At 41.9% G+C, this 19,842-nt stretch overlaps 1 protein-coding gene across 1 annotated transcript in view; it reads left to right on the top strand.

Annotated features, from left to right (window-relative positions):
* TRMT1L (tRNA methyltransferase 1 like) overlaps positions 1-2,756 on the top strand; it is a 57,279-nt gene extending 54,523 nt beyond the window's left edge. Inside the window, exon 17 of the mRNA XM_053693852.1 lies at positions 1,387-2,756. Within this exon, the coding sequence (XP_053549827.1) occupies positions 1,387-1,621 (235 nt within the window). The 3' untranslated portion in view covers positions 1,622-2,756. The remainder of the gene's footprint in view (positions 1-1,386) is intronic.
* Positions 2,757-19,842: the final 17,086 nt, after the last annotated feature.

Raw genomic sequence — 19,842 nt, 5'->3', positions numbered from 1 at the left:
GACCTTCTAACTCAGGGCCAATTCCTCCATCCAAATCTCATTTCTTTGAAGCTGACAGCTTGGAGATTGAACGCTTAGTTCTGTCTAAGAGTCGGTCATTGAGACCATGATCCAGGCTCGCAAGCCTGTTACTCGAAAAATTTACCATAAGGTATGGCATAAAATTTATCATAAATACCTTTATTGGTGTGAATCTAAGGGTTACTCTTGGAGTAGGGTCAGGATTCCTAGAATTTTGTCTTTTCTCCAGGAAGGTCTAGAGAAAGGGTTGCTATCTTGGAATGTTTTGTTTCTTATTGCTATCTCTTCTGCTCAGAGAGTTTCGGAACTCTCGGCTTTGCAGTGTGATTCACTTTACCTTATCTTTCATGTGGATAGGGCGGTTCTTCGTACTAAATTGGGGTTTCTTAATAAAGTGGTTTGGGATATAAATATTAATCAGGAATCATAAAGAATGTCTGTTGCACAACTTGGATGTTGTGCATGCTCTAAAATTCTACCTACAGGCGACTAAGGATTTTCACCAGTCTTCTGCCCTGTTTGTTTCTCAGGAAAACGTAAGGGTCAAAAGGCTACTACTACTACTCTTTCCCTCTGGTTGAGAAGTATAAATCATTTTGCTTTTGAGACTGCTGGACAGCAGCGTCCTGAAAGAATTACAGCTCATTCCACTAGGGCTGTCTCCTCTTCTTGGGCTTTCAAAAATGAAGCTTCTGTGGAACAGATTTGCAAGGCTGCAACTTGGTCCTCTCTGCATACTTTTTAAAAATTTTACAAATTTGATACTTTTGCTTCAGCCGAGGCCTCTTTTGGGAGAAAGGTTCTTCAAGCGCTGATGCCTTCTGTTTAGGTCCGCTCCGCCTGTCTTGTTCTCCCTCCCTATTCATTCCGTGTCCTCTAGCTTGGGTATTGGTTCCAACTAGTAATTTAATGACTTTGTGGACTCTCCATTACTTAGGAAAGAAAACAAAACTTATGCTTACCTGATAAATTTCTTTCTTTCCAGATATGGAGAGTCCACTACCCCACCCCTTTATTAAGACCGTTATTTTTTTACTAAACCTCAGGCACCTCTACACCTTTGTTTTATTCCATTTCCCTTCTGTCAAATGACTGGGGATTATGGGTAGGGGAGTGACACTTAACAGCTTTGCTGTGGTGCTCTTTGCCTCCTCCTGCTGGCCAGGAGTGATAATCCCACTAGTAATTGAATGACGTGGACTCCCTGTATCCGAAAAGAAAGAAATTTATCAGGTAAGCATAAATTTACTTTTTCATGCACCAACTTCTTTTCGTTTTATTGAATTAGCCCTGACTTTAGACATAATTTCTCCTTTATCAGAGTTGATCACCAAAATTCATTGTGTTTTTTGTGTTAATTGACAGACTGAACAAGCTTTTGCAGTATATATCAGAAGCAGGTTACCAAGTGAGCCGGACACATTTTGATCCCACTGGAGTTCGCATCAACGCTACTTTGGCCACATTCAAATCCATTCTGGAGAAAAACAGTTCTACAGGAAACGCATCACAATGTGGCAGTCTTCTCCCGACTTCAGAGAATGCTGACGAGGTTTCCACTGTTTCTGCTGAAGATGACATTAACTTTACCGAAGACTAGAAATGCACATACTTAAAACTTAGTTCTTTATTCGCAGCGATTCCTTTCCAAAAAAAAAGTCACTGATATTCCAACCAACTTTATTTCGCTTTTCTTTTTAGTACTAGGTTTTTATATTACCTTCCTGACATCACAATGTTGTTTTTGTATTTATGTTTCACACTTTTTTTTCTTCTTTTTTTTTTAAATATTCCCTCAACATAATTTGGTTAATTTATATGATTTTTTTTAGGCCTCTTGTAGGGAAAAAGCCCTACTGGAGATAAAGGATATTTGTACAATTAATTACAATACACGTTTTCACTTTTATGTTCGTTTGGACATTTAGTGGTTTGTGATGCTCTAGACGATATTATTTAAACCGTTATCACATGGTTAATCAAAAGGCCGTTAAACACACTTTTTGTGTAAATTGTACTCACGCCATAGTGAGACCAAAAATACATTCTGTAACCTACAGATGCTGCAAATCAAATAGTGTTCATGCAGTTTGCAGCAATGTGATTACAGTTTGTGCTTTTTGACTTCTCTATGGAGTGTGGTACAAAGCACAGTTTTTACACAAATGCAAGGGGGGGGTATGTTCCTTTAAGTATGTTGGCAAATGCAGATAATTTGACAGTCTTAGGTTAGTGCTTTAAAGGGGCATTCTGATGCAGATGTGATGCTGTAATTCATTAGCACATGTAGCATTTGCATTACTGACCCTAGTTAGCAGAGTTTAATCCCATAACACACAGGTAACTTGCTGCATTAGGTCTGCCAAGCAGGACACTTCCAGTGATCGCCAGGTACATATAGTAATCTTATTGGCTGTGTCCTGCTGAGGAGCTGCAACGCTTGTAAATTCTAAGTGAGACTTTACCTATGCATTTAACACCTTCTTGGGCGTTAAACACAGTTATCTAGGGCTTGCAATGAAACCATTACATGGTGTAATACATTAGAGCAGGTCATTTTGTGTTAAGCTGTCCCTTTTTACTGCTCAGAGTCACAAATAAGTTGTTTGTTCACATTTAAGGTTAAGAACAGAATTTTAAAAGATTGTTGTTTGAATTTGTTAAAAACAAGAGAGCATGGGTTACGTTATACAGTTTGTTTGCAGTCTGGTGTGAATAAAAACCTGACTAAAGAATGTGAAATGTGTATGTTCTTCTTAGCACTTGCTCATGGACTAAATCCACACACAATAACTGGAGATCAGTGCTTTTGTATTCTTCTAATTGTATTCACTTAAAAAGTGCAAGATGGATATTCATAGACTACCCAGTATAACTAGGACTGTACCCAGAGAGTATTCTTAAGGTTTAGGTCAATTCACATAAATAAAGGCCCTGCCGTGATAAAATGTACTCTAGGTCTGTTAGAATTGCATTATATACAAATAATTTCAAATCGGCCAGGCTTAGTTATATTGTGCATATCCCTATGCTGCTGTTTGATTTATCCTAGAATAGTATAAATCATTTTTATTATACAGTAGTGCAAGTTATATAGTATATGCTCATATCAGCCTATCATAAATAATACTTATAATAGTCTGATACCTTGCTCTGTCATAAATACCGTGTATGCTATAGTACTTATTACTGCCTATGATGAATCATATCACTATACAGAGAGAGAGAGAACAAAATCGCTAGTACATTGTCTATCCTCACATATGGTTTTATAAATCCCAAGTACCCAGATAAGCTTGGGATTTATAGTTCTATGGTATCCGTACAAGATAAAATTAACTTAAAGGGACATGAAACCCCGAAAATGTTCTTTCATGATTCAGATAGAGAATACAATTTTAAATAACTTAACAATTTACGTCTATTATTTAATTTGCTTCCTTCTCTTGTTATCCTTTGCTGAAAGGTTTATCTAGGCAAGCTACCTAGGTTCTAGCTGTTGATTCGTGGCTGAATATATATATATATATATATATATATATATCAATTGTGATTGGCTCCCCCATGAGTTCAGTTAGAAACCATTAGTGCATTTGCTGCTTCAACAAATGATACCAAGAGAATGAAACAAATTATATAATAGAAGTAAATTAGAAAGTTGTTTAAAATTGTATTTTCTATCTGAATCATGCGAGAAAAGTTTTGGGTTTCATGTCCCTTTTGAAGGTTAAAGACAAAATTCAGCTTTTATTATTATTCAGATAGAGCAGTAATTTTAAACACTTTCAATTTACTTCCATTGAGAAAATGTGCAGAGTCTTTCTTCTATAGGGTACGACGAGTCCACAGATTCATCCTTTACTTGTGGGATATTGCTGCTAACAGGAAGTGGCAAAGAGCACCACAGCAGAACTGTCTATATAGCTCCTCCCTTTGCGCCACCCCCAAGTCATTCTCTTTGCCTACTCTTAAGTACTAGGAAGGGTAAAGTGAAAGAGGTGATAACATATTAGTTTTTAATTTCTTCAAGCAAGAGTTTTTTGTTTTAAATGGTACCGGTGTGTACTATTTACTCTCAGGCAGCAGATGGATGAAGAATTCTGCCTGGAGGATGATGATCTTAGCATTTGTAACTAAGATCCAATGCTGTTCCCACAGAGGCTGAGGGGTACAAGAAACTTCAGTGTGAGGAACGTTTTCATGCTTTATAGCAGTGAGGTATGTTCAGTCATTTTTTCTGGAGAGACTGTGTATTTCAGAAAGGCTCACAGTATCCCCATGAGGGTAAGGGTAAACGGTAATCCTAAGAGCTATAGAAAGGCATTACTAAGCTTGCATAAGGGGCTAATTTAAAAAATGGTTCACACTGAGTTTTGAATGTTTGTGGGCAAACGTTTTTATTTACTGGGAGTGCTGTTAACGTTTTGTGGGCAAACTTTGAGGGTACACTTGGCTTATTTTTGGGTCTCAGAACCCACATGGCTAGTTTAAAACCGCTCTGGTGCGGTTCTTTGAGGCTGTAGAGACATTGAATGAGATGGGTGGGGCCTATTTTCGCACCTCAGATGCGCAGCTGTTTTCACTCAGCAAGCTCCAACTCCTGATGGCCCTTGTGGATGTTTTGGGCCAAATCGAAGCTTTAACCCCATATTTACCATACCTGAGGGCAGGTAGGCGCCACAGCAGGGCTGTGGCAAGGTGCTGGGGTGTTTTTTTTCCGGATTTAGGCCTTATTTCAATCCGGTTTGCACATTAAAGGGTTAAATGTTAAATTTCCTTGTAGGGCAAACTTAACTACACATATTGAGTCTGCTATAAAAAAAATTGAAAAATTTGGTGCATTTTAAAGCAGTTTTGCAGAACGTGTATGCTTTTTCTCTTGTAAGGTGTATCCAGTCCACGGATCATCCATTACTTGTGGGATATTCTCATTCCCAACAGGAAGTTGCAAGAGGATCACCCACAGCAGAGCTGTCTATATAGCTCCTCCCCTAACTGCCATATCCAGTCATTCTCTTGCAACTCTCAACAAGCATGGAGGTAGTAAGAGAGAAGTGGTGAAAAGTAGTAGTTTTTTCTCTTCAATCAAAAGTTTATTATTTTTAAATGGTACCGGAGTTGTACTATTTTATCCCAGGCAGAAAAAGATGAAGAATCTGCCCGTGATTTCTATGATCTTAGCAGGTTGTAACTAAGATCCATTGCTGTTCTCACACATAACTGAAGAGAGAGGTAAACTTCAGCTGGGGAATGGCATGCAGGGTATCCTGCTATGAGATATGTGCAGTTAAATTTTTTTTCTAGAGATGTAAATGCTAGAAAATGCTGCTGATACCAGATTTATGTAAGGTAAGCCTGAATACAGTGATTTAATAGCGACTGGTATCATGCTTACTTTTAGAGGTAATACTCTTATAAATTTGCAATATAAAACGTTTGCTGGCATGTTTAAGCGTTTTTATATATGCTTTGGTGATAAAACTTTATTGGGGCTTAGTTTTTTCCACATGGCTGGCTTAATTTTGCCTAGAAACAGTTTCCTTAGACTCTCCACTGTTTTAACATGAGTGGGAGGGGCCTATTTTGTCGCTTTATTACGCAGTAAAAATTAGACTGAGACATCCAGCTTCCTCAAGGAGTCCCCTGAATGCTATAGGACATCTCTAAAGGGCTCAGAGGCTTTCCAAAGTAGTTTATTTGAGAAGGTAGGGCCACAGCAGAGCTGTGGCAGTTTGTTTGAACACCTCTGCAGGTTGCTCAGGGAGGTTTTAGCTGCTCTGAATGACTGTGATACAATTGCAGTGCCAGAGAAATTGTGTAGACTGGATAAATACTATGCAGTGTCGGTGTGCACTGATGTTTTTCCAATACCTAAAAGGTTTACAGAAATTATTACTAAGGAATGGGATAGACCAGGTGTGCCGTTTTCTTCCCCTCCTATTTTTAAGAAAATATTTCGAATAGATGCCACCACACGGGACTTATGGCAGACAGTACCTAAGGTGGAGGGAGCAGTTTCTACCCTAGCTAAGCGTACTACTATCCCTGTCGAGGACAGTTGTGCTTTCTCAGATCCAATGGATAAAAAGTTAGAGGGTTACCTTAAAAAAATGTTTATTCAACAAGGTTTTATCCTACAGCCCCTTGCATGCATTGCGCCTGTCACTGCTGCTGCGGCTTTCTGGTTTGAGTCTCTGGAAAAGGCTTTACAGGTAGCGACTCCATTGGATGTTATACTTGACAAGCTTAGAGCACTTAAGCTAGCCAATTCTTTTGTTTCTGATGCCATTGTTCATTTGACTAAACTAACGGCTAAGAATTCTGGTTTTGCTATCCAGGCGCGCAGGGCACTATGGCTTAAATCATGGTCAGCTGACGTCACTTCAAAGTCTAAGCTGCTTAACATTCCCTTCAAGGGGCAGACCCTATTCGGGCCTGGTTTGAAGGAGATCATTGCTGATATCACTGGAGGAAAAGGTCATGCCCTTCCTCAGGATAGGTCCAAATCAAGGGCCAAACAGACTAATTTTCGTCAGACTAAACTTCAAGGCGAGTGCGGCATCAACTTCCTCTAATGCAAAACAAGAGGGAACTTTTGCTCAGTCCAATTCGGTCTGGAGGCCTAACCAGACCTGGAACAAAGGTAAGCAGGCCAAAAGCCTCTAAGACAGCATGAAGGAACAGCCCCCTATCCGGTAACGGATCTAGTAGGGAGCAGACTTTCGCTCTTCGCCCAGGCTTGGGCAAGAGATGTCCAGGATCCCTGGGCGTTGGAAATTATATCCCAGGGATATCTTCTGGATTTCAATGCTTCCCCTCCAAAAGGGAGATTTCACCTTTCACAATTATCTGCAAACCAGATAAAGAGAGAGGCATTCTTACACTGTGTTCAAGACCTCCTAATTATGGGAGTGATCCATCCAGTTCCAAAGGTGGAACAGGGACAGGGATTTTACTCAAATCTGTGGTTCCCAAAAAAGAGGGAACCTTCAGACCAATTTTGGATCTAAAGATCTTAAACAAATTCCTCAGAGTTCCATCATTCAAGATGGAGACTATTCGTACCATCCTACCTATGATCCAGGAGGGTCAATATATGACTACAGTGGATTTAAAGGATGCTTATCTTCACATTCCGATACACAAAGATCATCATCGGTTTCTCAGGTTTGCCTTCCTAGACAGGCATTACCAGTTTGTAGCTCTTCCCTTTGGATTAGCTACAGCCCCAATAATCTTTACGAAGGTTCTGGGGTCACTTCTGGCGGTCCTAAGACCGCGGGGCATAGCAGTGGCCCCTTCTTTAGACGACATCCTGATACAGGTGTCAAATTTCCAAATTGCCAAGTCTCATACGGACATAGTTCTGGCATTTCTGAGGTCGCATGGGTGGAAAGTTAACGAGGAAAAGAGTTCTCTATCACCCCTCACAAGAGTTTCCTTCCTAGGGACTCTGATAGATTCTGTAGAACTGAAGATCTACCTGACGGAGACCAGGTTATCAAAACTTCTAGATTCCTGCCGGGTTCTTTATTCCATTCCTCGCCCTTCGGTGGCTCAGTGCATGGAAGTAATCGGCTTAATGGTAGCGGCAATGGACATAGTGCTGTTTGCCCGCCTACATCTCAGACCTCTGCAACTCTGCATGCTCAGTCAGTGGAATGGGGATTACAGATTTGTCCCCTCTACTAAATCTGGATCAAGAGACCAGGGATTCTCTGGTGGCTATCTCGGGTCCATCTGTCCAAAGGTATGACCTTTCGCAGGCCAGATTGGACAATTGTAACGACAGATGCCAGCCTTCTAGGCTGGGAGGCAGTCTGGAACTCCCTGAAGGCTCAGGGATCATGGACTCAGGAGGAGACGCTCCTTCCAATAAACATTCTGGAGCTGAGAGCGATATTCAATGCTCTTCAGGCTTGGCCTCAGCTAGAGGCAATGAGGTTCATCAGATTTCAGTCGGACAACATCACGACTGTGGCTTACATCAACCATCAAGGGGGAACTCTGTACATGTCCCCTACACCCAGACCTGCACGCTGCAGTTGTAAGCCTCTAGATTACGAGTGGCCTGGTAACTGTTGCGCGTGCGTGAAAAGAGGTTTATCACAGGTCTTTGTGCACGGCGAAAGTAGCGCACATATTACAGTTTGAAAGTAAGCACTTTTGCTTAAGGTTCAGGTCAATTTACATAAATCTAAAAATAAAGGCCCTGCCGTGATAAAACTTACTCTAGGTCTGTAAGAATCGCATTATATACAAATAATAATTTCAAATCGGCTCCAAGCTTAGCTGTATTGTGCATATCCCTATGCTGCTGTTTGATTGGGATAGCGCAATTTCAGGGCTCTGGTTAACTGTTATGCGAGTCAAAAAAGTTGCACAAAACACATCAAAAATACATTTAAAATGTACAGATAGCATTTTAATAACACTGATGATTATTAAAAACAAATATTGCATAAAAAAAGTTATAAAGGCCAAAGATATGAGGCATGCAAAGGGCTTTAACATAGACATACATACATATGTCTAAATATGTGAATTATATGTGTATATTCATGTATATATGTGTGTAAAGGTGTAGTTGTTATTTTAAGGATCCAATGGATAAGAAGCTAGAGGCTTACTTAAAAAAGATGTATATCCATCAAGGATTATAGTGGCAACCTGCGGCAATTATTGCCACGGTTGCGGGAGCAGCATCTTATTGGTGCGATGCCCTGTCTGATCTGATATCAGAAGAGACTACGGTAGAGGAGATCAAAGATGGAATCAAAGCTCTTAAACTGGCCAATACCTTTATCTGCGATGCCAACATGCAGGTAATTAGACTGGGAGCTAAGGTGTCTAGCTTCACTGTTCTAGCTCGCAGAGCTCTGTGGTTAAAATCTTGGTCGGCTGATGTATCTTCAAAGGCCAAGCTTTTGGCTTTACCTTATAAGGGTAAAACTCTCTTTGGTCCTGGTCTGGTGGAAATCATTTCAGAGATTACGGGTGGAAAGGGATCTTTCCTACCTCAGGACAATAAGAATAGACCTAAGGGTCGACAGACTTCTAATTTTCGTTCCTTTCCCAACTTTAAAGGACAGAAGTCCTCCTCCTCTTCCAGACCAATCCAGGTCCACTTGGAAATCCAGCCAGCCTTGGAATAAGGGAAAGCAAAACAAGAAGCCTTCCGCTGACTCTAAATCAGCATGAAGGTTCCGCCCCGATCCGATTTTGGATCGGGTGGGGGGCAGGTTTTTGCTTTTTCTGCAGGCTTGGATATGCGATGTCCCAGATCCGTGGACTGTGGACATAGTATCCTAGGGTTACAAAATAGGATTCTAATCTTGCCCTCCAAGGGGCAGATTTCTCCTGTCAAAACTATCCTCAAACCAGATAAAGAGGGAGGCCTTCTTTAATTGCGTAAAGGACCTATACTCCCTGGGAGTTATTGTATCAGTCCCTCTAGAGGAACAAGGTCTAGGATTCTATTCAAATCTATTTGTGGTTCCCAAAAAGGAGGGAACTTTCCGTCCCATCCTAGATCTAAAGTGTCTCAACAAATTCCTCAGGGATCCGTCCTTAAAGATGTAAATTATTTGTTCCATTCTTCCATTGGTTCAGGAAGGTCAGTTCATGACGACAATAAACTTGAAGGACGCGTATTTACACATTCCCATTTACAGGAATCATTACCAGTTTCTAAGGTTTGCCTACCCAGGCAAGCATTTCCAGTTTATTGCCCATCTGTTTGGTCTTGCCACAGCTCCCAGAATATTCACAAAGGTTCTGGGAGCCCTATTGGCAGAGATCAGATCCCAGGGAATTGCTGTGGTGCCTTATCTAGACGACATCTTGGTTCAGGAATCATCTTTTCAACTAGCAATATCTCATACAGAGATGTTGTTGTCTTTTCTACGTTCCCACGGGTGGAAGGTGAATCTGGAAAAGAGTTCTTTAGTTCCAACTACAAGTGTGTTTCCTAGGGACAATCATAGATAACCTGTCCATGAAGATTTTCCTGACGGACGTCAGAAAATCCTTCTTGCCTTTCCCTCCAGTCTGCTTTTCGTCTATCAGTGGCTCAATGCATGGAGGTGATTGGTCTGATGGTGGCTTCCATGGACATCATTCCTTTTGCTCGGTTCCATCTGCGACCACTGCAGCTTTGCATGCTCCGTCAATGGAATGGAGACCATTCAGATTTTTTGCAGAGGATAAATCTGGACCCTCTAACAAGAGACTCTTGTGGTGGATTTCACAGGAACATCTGTCTCGGGGCACGTGCTTCCTGAGACCTTCCTTGGTGATTGTGACTATGGACACCAGCCTGTCAGGCTGGGGAGCTGTTTAGGGTTCTCTGAAAGCTCAGGGCCTGTGGTCTCGTGAAGAGTCTTCTCTTCCCATAAACATCTTGGAGTTGAGTGCAATCTTCAATGCCTTGACAACTTGGCCTCAATTAGCTTTAATCCGGTTTATCAGATTCCAGTCAGACAACATCATCTCAGTGGCTTACATCAACCACCAGGGAGGAACTCTCAGTTCCTTGGCCATGAAGGAGGTGACTCGCATTCTGCAGTGGGCGGAAGCTCACGATTGTCTCTTATCTGCCATCCACATTCCAGGAGTGGACAATTGGGAAGTGGATTTTCTGAGCAGACAGACTTTTTATCCCGGGGAGTGGGCTCTCCATCTGTAAGTGTTCTCCAGGATAACCCTCAGGTGGGGGGTTCCTGAGTTGGATCTGATGGCGTCTCGTCAAAACGCCAAGCTTCCAAAGTACGGTTCAAGCTCAAGAGATACTCAGGCTTTCGGGCTAGCATACCTGTTTCCTCTGTTTGCTCTCCTTCCATGAGTCATTGCTCGTATCAAGCAGGAGAGAGCGTCTGTGATTCTAATAGCTCCTGCCTGGCCTCGCAGGATCTGGTTTGCGGATCTGGTGAAGATGTCATCTCTTCCACCTTGGAGGTTACCTTTGAGGAAGGACCTTCTAATTCAGGGTCCATTCCTCCATCCAAATCTAGATTCTCTGAAGCTGACTGCTTGGAGATTGAACGCCTAATCCTGTCTAGACGTGGTTTTTCTGAGGCGGTCATTGATACTATGCTTCAGGCTCGTAAACCTGTTACTTGTAGGATTTACCATAAGATATGTAGTAAATACCTTTTTTGGTGTGAAGCTAAAGGTTTTTCTTGGAGTCAGGTGCGGATTCCCCAAATGTTATCTTTTCTTCAGGATGGCCTGGAGAAAGGTTTATCAGTCAGTACTCTGAAAGGTTAGATTTCTGCACAAAAGTCTAGGAGATTTACCAGATGTTCAAGCTTTTGTTCAGGCCCTAGTCAGAATCAGGCCTGTGTATAAACCTGTTGATCCTCCTTGGAGCCTTAACCTAGTTCTTGCAGCAGGCTCCGTTTGAGGTTGGAAGGTTTTGTTTCGTCTTGCCATTTTTTTCCGCTCGCAGAGTTTCTGAGCTTTCAACTCTGCAGTGTGATTCCCCGTACCTTATTTTTCATGCAGATTAAGGTGGTCCTTCGTACTAAATTGGGTTCTCTCCCTAAGGTGGTGTGGGATCAAAACATTAATCAGGATATTGTTGTTCCTTCTTTTTGCCCTAATCCTCCTTCTCATAAGGAACGTCTTTTGCATAACTTGGATGTTGTGCAAGCTCTAAGATTTTACCTACAAGCTACTAAAGATTTTTGGCAATCTTCTGGCGTTTGTTGTTTTTTCTGGAAAGCTTAAGGGTCAGAAGGCTACTTCTATTACTCTTTCCCTCTGGTTAAGAAGTATGATTAATTTTGCCTATGAGACTGCTGGACAGCAGCCTCCTGAGCGAATTACGGCTCATCCCACTAATACCGTCTCCTCTTCTTGGGCTTTTAAAATTAAGCTTCTGTGGAACAGATTTGCCAGGCGGCAACATGGTCCTCTATGCATACTTTTTCCAAATTCTACAAATTTGATACTTTAGCCTCAGCTGAGGCATCTTTTCGGAGAAAGGTTCGTCAAACGTTGGTGCCTTCTCTTTAGGGCCTCCTGCCTTGTTCTCCCTCCCTGTTCATTCCGTGTCCTTTAGCTTGGGCATTGGTTCCCACTAGTAATTGGAATGACGTTGTGGATTCTCCATGCCATAGGAAAGAAAACTAAATTTATGCTTACCTGATAAATTTCTTTCCGGCATGGAGAGTCCACAATCCCACCTTTTTTAATATAATTCAGCATTTTTTTGGAGTAAACCTCAGGCACCTTTTCACCTTTGTTTCTTTTTTAAATTTCCTTCTGCTGAAAGACTGGGGATTATGGGTAAGAGAAGTTTACATTTAACAGCTTTGCTGGGGTGCTCTTTTCCTCTTCCTGTTGGCCAGGAGTTTAATATCCCACTAGTAATTGGAATGACGTTGTGGACTCTCCATACCTGGAAAGAAATTTATCAGATAAGCATACATTTTATTTCATGTCTGGTTAGTTTGCACGACTTGTTGGGTGTTTTTTCTTTTTGTAATGCCCCTACTCACAACTTCCATCTTTTACCTAAAAAAACTCTCTCCCCACAGTTTGCAGGAAAAGAACTATGCACTATTAAAACTCATGCCATAGAAGCCATCGCCTCTCCATAACCTTTTATCTAGACAACTGGTTTTCAAACCTGGCCTCAGACATCCTAACATAACAGGTCACATTTTGAGGATATCTGAACAGGAGCACAGATGAAACAATCAGCTGATTGTACACATGGTTATTTCTCCAACATAGGTGTGTCCGGTCCACGGCGTCATCCTTACTTGTGGGATATTCTCCTCCCCAACAGGAAATGGCAAAGAGCCCAGCAAAGCTGGTCACATGATCCCTCCTAGGCTCCGCCTTCCCCAGTCATTCTCTTTGCCGTTGTACAGGCAACATCTCCACGGAGATGGCTTAGAGTTTTTTAGTGTTTAACTGTAGTTTTTATTATTCAATCAAGAGTTTGTTATTTTAAAATAGTGCTGGTATGTACTATTTACTCTGAAACAGAAAAGAGATGAAGATTTCTGTTTGTAAGAGGAAAATGATTTTAGCAACCGTTACTAAAATCGATGGCTGTTTCCACACAGGACTGTTGAGAGGAATTAACTTCAGTTGGGGGAACAGTGAGCAGACTTTTGCTGCTTGAGGTATGACACATTCTAACAAGACGATGTAATGCTGGAAGCTGTCATTTTCCCTATGGGATCCGGTAAGCCATTTTTATTACAGAAAGAAAAAAAGGGCTTCACAAGGGCTTTTAAGACTGTAGACATTTTCTGGGCTAAATCGATTTATATATAAGCATATTTTATACTCCATAGCCTTGAGGAATTATTTTAATCTTGGGAATTATGTAAAATAACCGGCAGGCACTGTATTGGACACCTTATTCTCTAGGGGCTTTCCCTAATCATAGGCAGAGTCTCATTTTCGCGCCTCTATTGCGCACTTGTTTTTGGGAAGCATGACATGCAGATGCATGTGTGAGGAGCTCTGATACATAGAAAAGACTTTCTGAAGGCGTCATTTGGTATCGTATTCCCCTTTGGGCTTGGTTGGGTCTCAGCAAAGCAGATACCAGGGACTGTAAAGGGGTTAAATATAAAAACGGCTCCGGTTCTGTTATTTTAAGGGTTAAAGCTTCCAAATTTGGTGTGCAATACTTTTAAGGCTTTAAGACACTGTGGTGAAATTTTGGTGAATTTTGAACAATTCCTTCATGCTTTTTCACAATTGCAGTAATAAAGTGTGTTCAGTTTAAAATTTAAAGTGACAGTAACGGTTTATTTTAAAACGTTTTTTGTACTTTGTTATCAAGTTTATGCCTGTTTAACATGTCTGAACTACCAGATAGACTGTGTTCTGAATGTGGGGAAGCCAAGGTTCCTTCTCATTTAAATAGATGTGATTTATGTGACACAAAATTTAGAGAAAATGATGCCCAAGATGATTCCTCAAGTGAGGGGAGTAAGCATGGTACTGCATCATCCCCTCCTTCGTCTACACCAGTCTTGCCCACTCAGGAGGCCCCTAGTACATCTAGTGCGCCAATACGCCTTACTATGCAACAATTAACGGCTGTAATGGATAATTCTATCAAAAACATTTTAGCCAAAATGCCCACTTATCAGCGAAAGCGCGACTGCTCTGTTTTAGAAAATACTGAAGAGCATGAGGACGCTGATGATATTGGTTCTGAAGTGCCCCTACACCAGTCTGAGGGGGCCAGGGAGGTTTTGTCTGAGGGAGAAATTTCAGATTCAGGGAAAATTTCTCAACATGCTGAACCTGATGTGATTACATTTAAATTTAAATTGGAACATCTCCGCGCTCTGCTTAAGGAGGTGTTATCTACTCTGGATGATTGTGAGAATTTGGTCATTCCAGAGAAACTATGTAAAATGGACAAGTTCCTAGAGGTCCCGGGGCCCCCCGAAGCTTTTCCTATACCCAAGCGGGTGGCGGACATTGTAAATAAAGAATGGGAAAGGCCCGGTATACCTTTCGTCCCTCCCCCCATATTTAAAAAATTGTTTCCTATGGTCGACCCCAGAAAGGACTTATGGCAGACAGTCCCCAAGGTCGAGGGGGCGGTTTCTACTCTAAACAAACGCACCACTATACCTATAGAAGATAGTTGTGCTTTCAAAGATCCTATGGATAAAAAATTAGAAGGTTTGCTTAAAAAGATGTTTGTTCAGCAAGGTTACCTTCTACAACCAATTTCATGCATTGTTCCTGTCACTACAGCGGCGTGTTTCTGGTTCGATGAACTAGAAAAGGCGCTCAATAATAATTCTTCTTCTTATGAGGAGATTATGGACAGAATTCATGCTCTCAAATTGGCTAATTCTTTCACCCTAGACGCCACTTTGCATTTGGCTAGGTTAGCGGCGAAAAATTCTGGTTTTGCTATTGTGGCGCGCAGAGCGCTTTGGCTAAAATCTTGGTCAGCGGATGCGTCTTCCAAGAACAATTTGCTTAACATTCCTTTCAAGGGGAAAACGCTGTTTGGCCCTGACTTGAAAGAGATTATCTCTGATATCACTGGGGGCAAGGGCCACGCCCTTCCTCAGGATAGGTCTTTCAAGGCCAAAAATAAACCTAATTTTCGTCCCTTTCGCAGAAACGGACCAGCCCCAAGTGCTACGTCCTCTAAGCAAGAGGGTAATACTTCTCAAGCCAAGCCAGCCTGGAGACCAATGCAAGGCTGGAACAAAGGAAAGCAGGCCAAGAAACCTGCCACTACTACCAAGACAGCATGAGATGTTGGCCCCCGATCCGGGACCGGATCTGCTGGGGGGCAGACTCTCTCTCTCTTCGCTCAGGCTTGGGCAAGAGATGTTCTGGATCCTTGGGCACTAGAAATAGTCTCCCAAGGTTATCTTCTGGAATTCAAGGGGCCTCCCCCAAGGGGGAGGTTCCACAGGTCTCAATTGTCTTCAGACCACATAAAAAAACAGGCATTCTTACATTGTGTAGAAGACCTGTTAAAAATGGGAGTGATTCATCCTGTTCCATTAGGAGAACAAGGGATGGGGTTCTACTCCAATCTGTTCGTAGTTCCCAAAAAAGAGGGAACATTCAGAAAGGTACTAGGGTCCCTTCTAGCGGTGCTAAGACCAAGGGGCATTGCAGTAGTACCTTACTTGGACGACATTCTGATTCAAGCGTCGTCCCTTCCTCAAGCAAAGGCTCACACGGACATTGTCCTGGCCTTTCTCAGATCTCACGGGTGGAAAGTGAACGTAGAAAAAAGTTCTCTATCTCCGTCAACAAGGGTTCCCTTCTTGGGAACAATAATAGACTCCTTAGAAATGAGGATTTTTCTGACAGAGGCCAGAAAATCAAAACTTCTAAACTCTTGTCAAATACTTCATTCTGTTCCTCTTCCTTCCATAGCGCAGTGCATGGAAGTAATAGGTTTGATGGTAGCGGCAATGGACATAGTTCCTTTTGCGCGAATTCATCTAAGACCATTACAACTGTGCATGCTCAGTCAGTGGAATGGGGACTATACAGACTTGTCTCCGACGATACAAGTAGATCAGAGGACCAGAGATTCACTCCGTTGGTGGCTGTCCCTGGACAACCTGTCACAGGGGATGAGCTTCCGCAGACCAGAGTGGGTCATTGTCACGACCGACGCCAGTCTGGTGGGCTGGGGCGCGGTCTGGGGACCCCTGAAAGCTCAGGGTCTTTGGTCTCGGGAAGAATCTCTTCTCCCGATAAATATTCTGGAACTGAGAGCGATATTCAATGCTCTCAAGGCTTGGCCTCAGCTAGCAAAGGCCAAGTTCATACGGTTTCAATCAGACAACATGACGACTGTTGCGTACATCAACCATCAGGGGGGAACAAGGAGTTCCCTGGCGATGGAAGAAGTGACCAAAATCATTCAATGGGCGGAGACTCACTCCTGCCACTTGTCTGCAATCCACATCCCAGGAGTGGAAAATTGGGAAGCGGATTTTCTGAGTCGTCAGACATTTCATCCGGGGGAGTGGGAACTCCATCCGGAAATCTTTGCCCAAATTACTCAATTGTGGGGCATTCCAGACATGGATCTGATGGCCTCTCGTCAGAACTTCAAGGTTCCTTGCTACGGGTCCAGATCCAGGGATCCCAAGGCGACTCTAGTAGATGCACTAGTAGCACCTTGGACCTTCAAACTAGCTTATGTATTCCCGCCGTTTCCTCTCATCCCCAGGCTGGTAGCCAGGATCAATCAGGAGAGGGCATCGGTGATCTTGATAGCTCCTGCGTGGCCACGCAGGACTTGGTATGCAGACCTGGTGAATATGTCATCGGCTCCACCATGGAAGCTACCTTTGAGACGAGACCTTCTTGTTCAAGGTCCGTTCGAACATCCGAATCTGGTCTCACTCCAACTGACTGCTTGGAGATTGAACGCTTGATCTTATCAAAGCGAGGGTTCTCAGATTCTGTCATTGATACTCTTGTTCAGGCCAGAAAGCCTGTAACTAGAAGAATTTACCACAAAATATGGAAAAAATATATCTGTTGGTGTGAATCTAAAGGATTCCCTTGGGACAAGGTAAAAATTCCTAAGATTCTTTCCTTTCTTCAAGAAGGTTTGGAAAAAGGATTATCTGCAAGTTCCTTGAAGGGACAGATTTCTGCCTTGTCTGTGTTACTTCACAAAAAGCTGGCAGCTGTGCCAGATGTTCAAGCCTTTGTTCAGGCTCTGGTTAGAATCAAGCCTGTTTACAAACCTTTGACTCCTCCTTGGAGTCTCAATTTAGTTCTTTCAGTTCTTCAGGGGGTTCCGTTTGAACCCTTACATTCCGTTGATATTAAGTTATTATCTTGGAAAGTTTTGTTTTTGGTTGCAATTTCTTCTGCTAGAAGAGTTTCAGAATTATCTGCTCTGCAGTGTTCTCCTCCTTATCTGGTGTTCCATGCAGATAAGGTAGTTTTACGTACTAAACCTGGTTTTCTTCCGAAAGTTGTTTCTAACAAAAACATTAACCAGGAGATAGTCGTGCCTTCTTTGTGTCCGAATCCAGTTTCAAAGAAGGAACGTTTGTTGCACAATTTGGATGTTGTTCGTGCTCTAAAGTTCTATTTAGATGCTACAAAGGATTTTAGACAAACATCTTCCTTGTTTGTTGTTTATTCTGGTAAAAGGAGAGGTCAAAAAGCAACTTCTACCTCTCTCTCTTTTTGGATTAAAAGCATCATCAGATTGGCTTACGAGACTGCCGGACGGCAGCCTCCTGAAAGAATCACAGCTCATTCCACTAGGGCTGTGGCTTCCACATGGGCCTTCAAGAACGAGGCTTCTGTTGATCAGATATGTAAGGCAGCGACTTGGTCTTCACTGCACACTTTTACTAAATTTTACAAGTTTGATACTTTTGCTTCTTCTGAGGCTATTTTTGGGAGAAAGGTTTTGCAAGCCGTGGTGCCTTCCATCTAGGTGACCTGATTTGCTCCCTCCCTTCATCCGTGTCCTAAAGCTTTGGTATTGGTTCCCACAAGTAAGGATGACGCCGTGGACAGGACACACCTATGTTGGAGAAAACAGAATTTATGTTTACCTGATAAATTACTTTCTCCAACGGTGTGTCCGGTCCACGGCCCGCCCTGGTTTTTTTAATCAGGTCTGATAATTTATTTTCTTTAACTACAGTCACCACGGTATCATATGGTTTCTCCTATGCAAATATTCCTCCTTTACGTCGGTCGAATGACTGGGGAAGGCGGAGCCTAGGAGGGATCATGTGACCAGCTTTGCTGGGCTCTTTGCCATTTCCTGTTGGGGAGGAGAATATCCCACAAGTAAGGATGACGCCGTGGACCGGACACACCGTTGGAGAAAGTAATTTATCAGGTAAACATAAATTCTGTTTTTACCTACTCTCATCGGAGGTAATCCTGAAAACCTGGCCTGTTGGGGAAGCCCGAGGACAGGTTTAAAAATCGCTGATCTAGACCCCTACAACGACATTTGTACAACAGTGAAACAAGTCTTAATGAGACCCCTCTGAACTTGTAATCTTTCCTCAAGGTGACATAGATATTGGTGAACCTCAACCATCTAGCCAGACCATAGAAGTAATGAACAGAGACTTTAGCCTTGGAAATACGTCTTTATGTGCTGTCATTCAGAATGAGAAGAAAATGATTTAGCAGTAAGTATAAATCCTATATTTAATATTCACAATGGCAGCAAATAAATCAGATTGATAATTATCAATGGGTCCATATTATAGTAGAGCTTACCATACGCCTTAATGGTACTTCATGTGCGGTCATTACCAGTATGTTTATATGTAGGGTTATCACAACAAAACTCATTTGATACAGTATCTACTGCTCTAGCATTCTGCTACCTGTTATGCTGAATGTTTGAGGTCTAAGTCACCTGTGGTTCCTACAGACCTGGACAGAAGACTACAAAAGCTGAGATAAAACAAATAGGCATTTGCAGCATTTCCTATCCTCTGCTTTTTGGCCTTACTAGGGGACAAGCAATTCTTACACAAAAACAAGAAATGTTTGTGTCCCTTTAAACAAAGGCGTCTTAAAGGGACAGTAAAGTTAAAATTAGACATTCATAATTCAGATAGTGTGTGCAATTGTAAACAACTTTCCAGTTTACTTCTATTCTCAAATGTGCTTTGTTCTCTTATTATCCTTTGTTGAAGAGTAATGCTAGGTAGGCTAAAAGGAGTCTGAGTGTGTACGTTTAGAATTATTTGGTAGCTGTGTTTGCTGCTATAAACAAAGTTGCAAACACTGCTGCCAGATGACTGACACGTGTGCACGCTCCTGAGCTCATCTAGGATTGCTGTTAAACAAAGAATACCAGAAGAAGTAAATTGGAAAGTTGATTACCATTTCATGCTCTATTCAATACATTGAAGGTTTCATTTTGAGTTTACTGTCTCTTTAAAGAACCCCACACTACCATAGATATGGGTTATCAAATTAATGTTAATATTAGAATAATATCTCATCAAAAAGCAGCTGACAAAATATATTAAAGGGACACTGTACCCAATATTTTTCTTTCGTGATTCAGATTGAGCATGAAATTTTAAGCAACTTTCTAATTTACTCCTATTATCAAATTTTCTTCATTCTCTTGGTATCTTTATTTGAAATGCAAGAATGTAAGTTTAGATGCCGGCCCATTTTTGGTGAACAACCTGGGTTGTCCTTGCTGATTGGTGGATAAATTCATCCAAGAAATAAAAAAGTGCTGTCCAGAGTATTGAAACCAAAAAAAAGCTTAGATGCCTTCTTTTTCAAATAATGATAGCAAGAGAACGAAGAAAAATTGATAATAGGAGTAAATTA

Source organism: Bombina bombina, chromosome 10, assembly GCF_027579735.1.
Source record: "Bombina bombina isolate aBomBom1 chromosome 10, aBomBom1.pri, whole genome shotgun sequence".
NCBI lineage: Eukaryota > Metazoa > Chordata > Amphibia > Anura > Bombinatoridae > Bombina > Bombina bombina.
Note: the sequence above shows the minus strand (reverse complement) of the source record. Positions and strands in the feature narration are given on the sequence as shown.